The sequence below is a fragment of the Pocillopora verrucosa genome, chromosome 14 (genome assembly GCF_036669915.1).
Source record: "Pocillopora verrucosa isolate sample1 chromosome 14, ASM3666991v2, whole genome shotgun sequence".
In the NCBI taxonomy this organism is placed as follows: Eukaryota; Metazoa; Cnidaria; class Anthozoa; order Scleractinia; family Pocilloporidae; genus Pocillopora; species Pocillopora verrucosa.
The window spans coordinates 6,080,872-6,091,597 of NC_089325.1; the positions used below are offsets into that span (position 1 = coordinate 6,080,872).

Here is a 10,726-nt window from a genome sequence, read left to right on the forward strand (position 1 = left end):
GAGAAAAGGCATCAGGCTTAGTCTCTTTTCGCAATAATTATTTGGTCTCGTCACGCAACGCGCTCTCTTTCAAAATAGAGGGCGTTGTGTAACGAGACCAAACGGCTGCGAAGAAGACAACAGTAAGCGTGGCACCGATGCATTTAATTTTTCTGTAGAAATATTTAGGCAATAGAGACAATAGACCACATAATATCTGTGTGAGTTCAGATAAATTAGGTTTTTTCTGCCCTTCTTAGATATTTTAGTTTTTGAAACTTGTGCCCTTTTCGATGACAAAAATGAAAACATTAAGTACACACTGTCCCACCTCAACCCACCCGGCCAAGAAAAAAAATTGCATGCTACGCATGCCTATGTTTACATTTGATTCCGATCCCGCAAAGCTCTGCTTTCCATGGTTACTATCGGTGACATTCCATGGAAGCATTTCTGAATGCTAACAACAAATATGATTGATTAACGAATGGTAACTCCAAACTCACGAACTTCAGTATGGCAGGGGCCAATTAGTTTCCCGCAGGGAAAATGATCACCAATTCTTAGCAGGCTTCGGATAGATTGGGAAAATATGTGGTTTAGGAATTTGAACTCACTATTCACAGTCAAAACGGTGATAAATCATATCGGGCTTGATGCGAAATTAAAGCTAATCATAGCTTATCCGATATCGTTTTCGTGGCTATCTTTTTCTTTTTTAATTTGATCCTGAGTTAAAACTGTTAGGACTATTTCCAGCTCTTTTGACCACTCCCTCTCTCTTTCTTGTATAGATTTCGATCTGAGCACGCAGACAAAATTGCTATTTACTGTTGGGTGAATGCACTAAGTGACCTCAGACCAAAAGATAAAGCCTGACAAGGACTTATCCTTTTAATTAATAAATTTTCTGCTGCTCTTGAGCCAGAACATACAAAGTAAAGACTAAATGACATAAATCCACTTGTAAGCGAGCTGGTTTGGGCTAGATTTTGGGGTATAAACCGCTTTTACTGCTAAGGAACGTCAACACTAAAACCAGCTCGACATGCATCGTTGTCAAGAAACACGAAAGATTACGAGACTTATATTTAAGTTTTGATAGGAATCTTGACCTGTCGATAAGATTCTTGTTTTGCTCCTCCTCTGACTGCAATCCTTTTGCTGTGGCCCCGAAAGTTTGCGCATTCAACATCATTTAACCATTTGCCATCAAAGATTATTTTACAATCGTGTATAATTTAAGGTATTTCCGGGTCTGAACGAACATACCCATGGAGAAACCTTTTGAGGCAAAAAAGAAAAAAAAAAAAAAACACCAAGAACCGTGCTAATAAGGTTTTCTAAGTTGTTTATTATTGCGTCAATTGAAATAAATCTGGGCTGGTATGCACTTGGATCCTCATGGTAAATTGAACACGTAGCCACGTATTTTGAGGTGAGAAGTGTTCCAGCATGTTTAGTTACACTTGACCTTGGCGAATTGTTATATTATAAGGGAGGGGGGGAGTGGTGTCTTGAGTGTGGTTTTAAGAGGGGAGGGAGGCTTAGTATTTGTTTACTATGTAGTTACTAAAAACAGTACAGATTCTGGCGGAAAAGGAAATGAGTTTTGCCATTCTTTTAAGGAAACATTGTCGCAATAGAGGAGACGAACCTAGTAGGGAGGAAAAAGTTTTATAACTGACCTTCAAAAGCATGGATAAAAAACTTGGGTGGAAAGTTAGCCAAATTTGCACGACAAATTTTTTTTGAAAGGTAAATCTAAATGAGTTCGTCAGGCAAACTGATGGCCCCCCCCACGCTGGGAAAAATTTATGGAGAAGTGACGGTATTCGTGGCATGTAAAACGTATCATATTTTCTGTTCATGATAAAATGAAAATGAGCTCTTAGAGAATCATAATAATAACACAGGGTGTTTGTTTTTCATATGGTTTACTGCTGCTGGCTGTGGCGAATTATGCCGCCATGTGTCATTAAGCAGAGTATCATGTTTGTTTGATGAAATATGCCACCACTGCAAATCAGCCTAATTGAGTTCACTGGCCATCATTGACTTCTAGATAAAAAGATAATTCAGGATTGAAAACAGTTTAGCCCGAAGAAGACGATGGCTTCACCCACTTCGACCGTCTTGTGGAATATTTCCTCCCCCTCTCCAGAGAAAACGTCAGCGCAATCATTGCCAACGCCGACAATTGGATTTGACGTGGATTCGTACGAACAAACGTATAACACTGCCTTGGCTATTCTCTTTTCAGGTGTGATCTTTTTTGGGGTCCTGCTCAACTCTATCATTGTCTTTACCGTGTATCGCTGGCCAGAAATGAGGACACCTTGCAATCTCCTCATCGTGAACATAGCTGTGGGCGATCTGGCAGTTGCTTCCTTAGGAGCACCTCTGAGGATCATCGAAGCGTTTGTGGGATGGCCGTTTGGAAACTTTCTATGCAGCGTCCTGCTTCCTCTTCTCGAAATGTTTGTTACTGTATCGGTTGTCACGCACACGACTATCGCCCTGGAAAGGTTCCGTGCCATTGTGCGACCCTTAAAAACGCGTTTATCACTTCGAAACACCAAGCTCGTTATCTTCGCGATATGGCCGGCGTGCTACGTAGCTTCTGCGCTTCCGATAGCCCCCGTTTTAAAGGTTCAAGAGATCGACGGTTTGGATCGGTGTTATCCACAATGGCCATTTGAACTCTATCGCCCGATATACCAAGTATATTTAGTGACATTGTTCATCGCCGTTCCCCTTGTCATACAAACTATGGCATACTTTAGGATCATGAAGGCACTACAAAACAGATTGACGCCGATGTGTGCCATGGCGTTAGACCGAAATATACTGTCTCGCGCGATACAATACCAAAAGCGCCGACGTGTTATCAAAACTCTGGCGATTATGGTGTTTGCGTTTCAAGTTTGTTATATTCCTCGAGCGGTGATGCTTATGTTCTATGAGTTTGGCATAAAAAGCGTGGACTGGACCAGCTTCAAATATGCTGATCTTGTGATTCTTATAATCTATTACTTAAAACACGTCTTGAATCCGATCATTCTTTTTGCATCAAGCAGAGACTTCCAACGCTGGAGCTGTCTTCAAATTTTTTGCCGTTGATATCTTTGCATGCGGCAGAAGAGATCATTCTTAAAAGCTCGTGACCTTTTGCACGTGGGTGTTTTTAAGACTGACAGAAACTTTTCGTCAACGATTTAATTTTTTTTTATGAATGGTTAAAGGTTACTTCGAAAACTTGACTTAGCGAGCAACACTTGACAAAGAAATGCAACCATTTATTATAATCAAACAGATACTGTTTTTCATCGAAAAAACAATGGTTAAAAACATTTAAAACAACTCGGGATGGTGTTTTCTTAGCTGTTTTGAGCTATATGTGGATTGACATGTTCGATTCGGATGGCTGCCGCTTAGTGCCGGATACGTTTTGATTCCATGGTTTTTGGTTTCCTTCTCTTTTCCGCAAAATGCCTTTTTATGTGGTGGCGATTGCGGTCGAAATTAAGTTGTAAACTAATACCAGAATCAAAGTTTGAACTCTTAAAAGTTAGAAAACTAAAACCCAGAGGTGAAAAAGAATAAATCTGAGATTGTCTGTCTGAATTTAGCGAGGAAGGAAGTTTATGTCAGATGAAAGTCCTATTACATAACGCATTAGACCTTTCAATAACTTCAGTCTTCTGGGCAAACAATTCACTAAATTTTTCCTCCAGATTATCGCGGTCGTCATGCTATGGCGCTCTAATTTTTCTAATCTGTAATTCTGCAATCGTTAAGGGTAACAATAGAGCATGGACAGCGCAATGAGACGCATTTTCTTTGTTTAATATGTTAACACTTTGCGCTAACAAAGTTTTTTTTATGATCACATGTATGGCGTTAGAGTGCACTTGCAGCAACTTGAATCTCTCAGGGGCTTAATAGTTTCATTCAAAGCTCGTTATAGTCTTAATTCCATTTCTTGTGCGTGGCAGCCCCATGAAATGTCCCTGATTGACGCTGAAAACTTAACCCCAGCGAACTTTGCATTCTTTTGCATGAGGACTCCGGACTACTTTCTTTATGATCGCCAGGATTATTGCGATATATACCCATGATTTTAGAAACGATTGGACCCATTAAGGCGATCACATTATCCCGCTTCTAAATTATTTTATTCCTTTGAATTTTTTGCGCTGTCATGGCTGATTTTCGGCGTTTAGCTCCGGGGGGTCGCAAATCAGTCTGGGATGTTTGCAAGATTCAAAGTCTAACTAAATTAAAACTCCTCTGCCCTGAGGCTTTGTAGACAAAACCAAATCGTTTGACATCAATTATTAATAGATAGAATTGCCACAAGAATCTCGAAAAAATTCAGCATTTATGTGAAATGTGTAGAGGACACTGCATTATAATCAGTCAAAGATGACCTAGATTTAGCATAGCCTGTTGTATAGAAGTTAGGAGCGAATTTAACAAACGAGCTTACTGTGTATAATATTATGGTGGTGCTGTTTGTTCGTGCAACTTGTACAATCGTGACAGACCACCTGCAGGTCTTTCAACTCTATAGACGCTTCCGACTGTCGTAAGTGATGTGCAGTAGCAATGAACGTGATGATACGATAAACGGTACCCAGACAGCGATCGAGCGAAAGGCATGCGCAAATGGATCAGCTCCAGCCATCCGAGCACCCTGCACATTTCAAAGGTAAATTTCAGAAATAACCGCTGTCTCACCCCCCCCCCCAAAAAAAAAAGAAGGGGGGTGGGTTAAAGGAAACAGAACGAGGGAAAAGGCAACTCAAGACTTTTCGAATACAAAGTTTATCAGCTATGGGTTTTCTTTTAATTTTCCGTTTTGTATACGTCTAACATGACAACACACCACCTCAGCTTTCTGCGGTTTTTGCGGAACAAGTAAACAAATTGATTTAGCCTGCTTGACTGTGTCATGCAAGTGACATCCATTAGCAACAAACCACGTGAAAAATCAATTGAAGTGCACCTCTTATCAATGGTGAATCAGCGAGATTAATGGTCACCATTCAAATTTTAGACAACCTGTATTGTAAACAATGTCATTTCTCTTTATTGTTCTGTCTTATCCGCTAATTATCTTCCCACCCCCGCTTTGCAGCGGCTTTCAACAAACAGGTGAGCACTTAATTAATTCACCACAATTTAACCGGAACAAACTTCCTTCAAGCTATTAATTTTTCACTCAAACTTCTTGTCCGACTTCAAACTTCTTTACATACACGAAATTAAATATGGCTTTTGATAATGGTCTTACATAACTTTGAAAATTGTAGAAATCATTTGTCTTTGAACAGTTTGTTATAATATATTATGCCATGGAGGAATTAAAGTTTTCTTTAAATCAAGTTAATGAAACTTTTCATGTCAATAAAACCATAATTTAGACTAGGAAGCGAGTATTGGTCGATTTCCATCGCGAATGGTTTCATTCGCATTTCGAATTTTGAATAGAATACAATTTTAAATTTTTCTTGTTTCTTAATTTTGTTTTTGTCGCTAACACTACGTCGAGAAAGTTTGATTTTAGACTGTTGTCTCTAAAATGTTCACTCCTCTCTCGAGTGGTGGTGTGTCCTCTAAACGCCTTGTAACAAGTTTTGTCGATTCGGTGTCACTTTCACTTCGCTCTCTCTTTTTACAACAGCCGAGAATTATTTCGATTCCACTTCTAAAGTCTCCACTCATCGAGAACAAAATCAGTGGGTTTATAACGTGTTTGAGATAGTATAGCGCCAAAGCTACAAGATCGATGTAATGAAACGTAGGAGTAATTAGTGAAGGATCAGCGAATTCTCGATACAACATCGTAACTCCTCGCGGAAGGTGACAAATCTGAAAAGCTATCACCAAAACCAGAAGCATTTTCACCAGCTTTCGCTTCCGTTTCATCCGCGCGACCATTGCGGCGCACGGGGCGCTCGAGTTAAACGGAATCGACGCGCCTGAAGCCGTTGAGATTTTCCGATCTTTTTCGGCTATCTGAAGTATATCACTCTTTTTCCTGAGGGTTCGGATGACGCTCACATAGGCATAACTCTGAATGAGAAGCTGAGCCACGATGAACACCAGCACCAGATAGATTTCATATATTCTGCGATAAAGGTCGGACCAAGCCGGAAGGCAATGCAGAGCTCCCTTAAAGGGCTGCAACTTCAGCGGAATCACCAGTGGCAGTCCGCTGAAGATGTAGCAAGATACCCATATTCCCAAGATGACAAATTTGATCTTCGTTGCTGATAGCCGGGGCTTGAACGGAGTTACAGTGGCTCTATACCTCTCCCAAGCGATTGTTGAATGAGTCACCACCGAAACGCACACCAACACATCTTGAAGTGGGACGATAAGTCTACAGAGTGCATCTCCGAATGGCCATCCCTGAAGGTACAATTCAGCAATTCTTAAGGGAGCAGCTATTAAGGCGACACCTAGGTCCGCCAAAGCGATAGTGCCAATTAAAAAGCCACAAGGATTTCTTAATTGTTTCAATTTTAAAATCGTTCCAAGCACTGACACATTGCCGAGAAAACCAAACGCAAAGATCACAGAAAAGAACGTGATGACCATAATTTTGTACGTTAGAGGGTCGAAGAGTTCACCTTGATGCCCTCGTACACTGCTGTCATTTCCTTGATGCTCCATGGTTCGATTTGGAAGCGAAACTTCAGTGCTGGAGTTTCTTAAAGGCGAGGATGCCATATATTATTTAAACGATTAGGTCGCTTCGTTCAAGCTTTCAATGACTTCGGCGTATCATTAATTTACGAGCTCGTTTTGTTTTCCAAAAAATCCTGCCATAAGACAAAAGTAAAATTGGTACTTGTGTCAAACTGAAATATTCATGAGTAATTAAAACTCAAACTCTTCTCCACGAACACAATCTTTAAATGAGGAATTCCTGTTTTTCTTACGGTAATTTTGCCTTCGGTAATATTCAAAATTTCTTCGCCGGAACCCTACCAAGCGAACGTTTTGAAACACAGCAGTAGGAAACATTTATACGCAAGAATATTAATCAGTTTTTGGAGACGCTAGCTTTGGTAATCTTTGTAACGATTAACCATGCTTTAAAAAACGCAATCTGATGTCAATATAGAAAAGAAAATTGAACAGCGGAAAGAACGTTGCAGCGGACAGAAATCGGCTAGCGTCATGTGAAATAAGAAAAAATCAAGCTCGACCCCATAAGGGGTTTTCTGATGCGGAAGAAGTTTCCGGCAGTCTTCAAGACGGACGCTTTTGCGAAACCTGTGCAAAGCTATATTATATGAAAAAATGGTTCATGATCTTCGACCGCTATTTCTTACCTCCTTATAACAAAATTATGTTGTCATAAAAAATTACTAAGGAAAAGATATAACACCTTTAAAAACCGTTTTTTATCGTTTTTTCGCCGCTGTCTTAATAAACAGCTGCGGTAAAACCCATAAAAGACCGAACCGCTAATATACGAAAAAGCAGACTGACGTCAGGGGCATCATTCGTTTAAATATTTGCACTTTGCCCTAAATCGCATAAAGCTCTAAGAAAAAGAAACCTCCCCCACAATTTCTTTAAAGAGGTTCAATTAAAGTGTTTTGAAATCGTTCTCAAATTTACTTACTTAATATACTTGCGTCGTCTGCGGTTAGAATTACGCTAACTTCTGGTAGGACGACGAATAACAGCTTATCTAAAAAGGGCCGTGAAGTTTATCTTTTGGTTTAACACGTAGAAACAAAATCAATTCAATCGCTTTTTTTCTCCCTCTGTCTTTAGTGAATGCTTTTGCTCAAGTTATCCTACGGTACTAAAAGTTTAAACTACGCCCACCTCACAAGATTTTCCAGTTTGACTATCCGAAACACGTTGCTTCAGAGTAGGTTCATAATCCTCATGAGTGATTGGTGTTTGAAACGCTAAGTTGCCGATGTTACGAGAAACTTAGCCACTGTGTGTTCAATCCACCTGGTTCCATTTCCTCCCCTATTCAGGTTATCTGTTAATCAACAGAAAAGCGGCGAATCAGCATTCTTGGCCTTTATTATTTACCAGAGTCAGTTAAAGGAAATGACGATCGTAAACATGGAAAATTAGCTGCGGTGAGCAAATTCTGAAAGGCATGTTTTGTACGGGCTGACAAAGGAATAAGTGAGTATGATTTCCGACTAGGGCCTGCAACAATCCGTCTTTTAATTTATGATAAAACTTTTATTTTACAGCTCTCCGTCCTCTCTACGCGCTTACATCATGGTTTGTGTTGCGTTTTAAATTTCACTTCAATTCAAACTTTGCTCAACGGAGATAGATGAATGATTATTGTTATCACTATCATTACTATATATTCTTTCTCTCCCTTTGGTGGTTACCTGTAATTATGAATTAGTAAAACCATAATTGTATTAAATCAAACAGTTTAAAAATGATTTATCCAACATAAACACGGTGACAACATAGAGCGACCATGGTCAATGCTAATTTCTTTCTTTCTTTATTTATTTATGATTTCTTGACCGCGGCATATTGATTACGTTTAGTGTGATGAATTGGGCATGCGTCACTCAATAAATTTTCTGCCTTCAAAAAGCCCTTCGCTTCATATCTATTCTCCGTGACGAGTAACTAACTCAGCGACGTTAAAAAATTAAAAAAAATTTAATGAAGACAGACATAAATCCGATACCTTAATTTTACAGTGTGTTTCCCAGTTTCCGGTCGTTATACGTTAAGGGCCAAAATGTTTCCGCCCATATATTTCTTTGGTTATTTCAATTTCCTCACAGTGGAGTATTCCGAAAGAAATCTGAATATCTCAGCAACCGATGGATAGTTTTGGCAAGCTTTTGGGCAAAGAAACTGCGGAGGACTAAGTAATGTTATCGAGTTGAGGTAAAGTTCTGCTGCTGATATTTATGTATTTCCTTTCACACCTACGTTACCACATATTATAATGTAAATCGAGAAATTGGGAGATTTGATTGGTTGGCAGTATCATTATTTCAGTGTAATAACGGTATAACAGCAAGAATGGATGATAGAACAAGGTTTCCATGACAATACTGAACACAATTACGTCTTGAAAAATTGCCGGTAAGATTCCGGGAAGTCACCGGTGAGGAAATACAAAAGCTCACCGTAAAAAGCAATAAACAAAAATTCAATCAAAACGACTGAAACGTGAATGGATTTTGGGAAGTCGTGGGCAGAAAGCAAGGGTCTTAACGATGATATTGTAAAATACGAAGTTAAAGAACAGGACGAATCGTCCCTCTCGATTCTTTCCCGAAATTCGCAAAAGCGATTGTAGTTTGCCCATTCAGCGCAACCATAAAGCGACTCCAGCCTGCCAAACAGTAGTCCACCACTTTCATGGTCAGGTGACGTTAAATTACGCAGCTGGTGTCGGTGTTAATTAATAGAGCAGCAATTAAAAAGCTTGCTTGTAGCAAACAGAATTTGTGGTTTCGCTTCACCGCTGCAGTTACTAAAAATTAGTAAAAATTTCTTTCATTAAAATATTTCATGTTATTTGCCTTCATTGGTTTGTACTGTTTTCACAAAAAAAACTGTCCATTTTTTTTTGTTCATCGAGTTAAAAAGATTTTTACGGATGCAGACGCCTTTGTTCGTTTTTGTAACCGTAACGAAATAAAATTATCTTGGGCGTTACCGAAAATGTCTTGGCTTCTACTATTAAAAAATAATAGCATGACCTGTACGTGGTATTTTTCAATAACACCGGCTCGTAATATTTCAAAATTGTCAAAAATACCACTCACCGCCTGGCGGCCCGTGGTATTTTGGAAAATTTTAATATTATTCTCGGTGTTATTGCCAAATATCACTACAAGTCATGCTCTTACCTACACTAACACACTCAGTTGGAAATATAAGAGGCGGAATGTTAGATTAAAGATGAAAATGCGCAGCGAACCGTTCTCATAGACTAGTTTATCTCTGTTATCTAGTCTAAGAAGAGAGATATTAGCAACAATTAAACTTTGATCTGACAGATAATTTTCCGGTCAATAAAAAGTTCATTGCTCAAAACCTACTTTGGAGAATTTTTATGAACTGATTGCATAATTTCCAAATTAATTTGTGATGTGGTTATATAGAGAAAGAGTGCACAAACAGCGATTAGCAAACACGACCCACTTCAGGGATGTTGCTTGTCCCCTCACCCCGCAGAAATAGTTTTGCTTCGAGTGTCTAAAATACGGTCGCTAAATATCTTTGCGAAGAAATAAAGAGAAAATGATTTGAAGTGCATCTGCGAGCTGGCATCCCGATTTTCTTCCCACAGCGGTAATGATGGCCAGAAACTGGACTATACATACAGTTGACCTAAAATTGACTAACGTAGAAAACTTTCGTCAAATGAAACATTACTCACAAGAGGCGTGGAAAAAGAGGCGTAAATAAAATGAACCGTCTGTTCTTGGAAAATTTGATACTATCTACAGAATGACGGAAAATTATGGTGATTTCAATCTAAAGTAATCGGAAACTGGGCAAATCAAGGATCTTATAATTAAGGGTAGTTTAGTGTTATCAACTGAGTTGATAACATAAATTGGCCACCGTAAAGTGTTTCAAAGCTGATGTTTCGGGCGTTAGCCCTTCGTCCGAGCGAATGGAGGTATTGTGGGTTGTGTGTGTGTTTATCTGCAGAAAATGGAGTACACGGGAACACGAGGACGAGAAACAAGAATAAATTAGTTGA

The 10,726-nt window shown here is 39.3% G+C and overlaps 2 protein-coding genes across 2 annotated transcripts; one reads left to right on the forward strand and one right to left on the reverse strand.

Annotated features, from left to right (window-relative positions):
- Positions 1 to 1,833: 1,833 nt before the first annotated feature.
- Positions 1,834 to 3,606, forward strand: LOC131778341 (prolactin-releasing peptide receptor). The gene has a single exon (XM_059094755.2). It carries the CDS (start codon positions 2,092 to 2,094, stop codon positions 3,100 to 3,102), a length of 1,011 nt encoding a protein of 336 aa, XP_058950738.1. The 5' UTR covers positions 1,834 to 2,091; the 3' UTR covers positions 3,103 to 3,606.
- Positions 3,607 to 5,344: 1,738 nt separating this feature from the next.
- LOC131778360 (orexin receptor type 2-like) lies at positions 5,345 to 8,717 on the reverse strand. The gene is made up of 3 exons (XM_059094784.2): positions 8,684 to 8,717; positions 7,834 to 7,999; positions 5,345 to 6,812 (listed from the first exon to the last, which is right to left on the reverse strand). The coding sequence occupies exon 3, from the start codon at positions 6,718 to 6,720 to the stop codon at positions 5,548 to 5,550; it is 1,173 nt and encodes a 390-aa protein (XP_058950767.1). The 5' UTR covers positions 6,721 to 6,812; positions 7,834 to 7,999; positions 8,684 to 8,717; the 3' UTR covers positions 5,345 to 5,547.
- Between the last annotated feature and the right edge of the window lie 2,009 nt (positions 8,718 to 10,726).

Bases quoted from the DNA above. Each gene is read 5' to 3' on its own strand.
- LOC131778341 (XM_059094755.2), top strand. From the start codon at position 2,092: ATGGCTTCACCCACTTCGACCGTCTTGTGGAATATTTCCTCCCCCTCT.
- LOC131778360 (XM_059094784.2), bottom strand. From the start codon at position 6,720: ATGGCATCCTCGCCTTTAAGAAACTCCAGCACTGAAGTTTCGCTTCCA.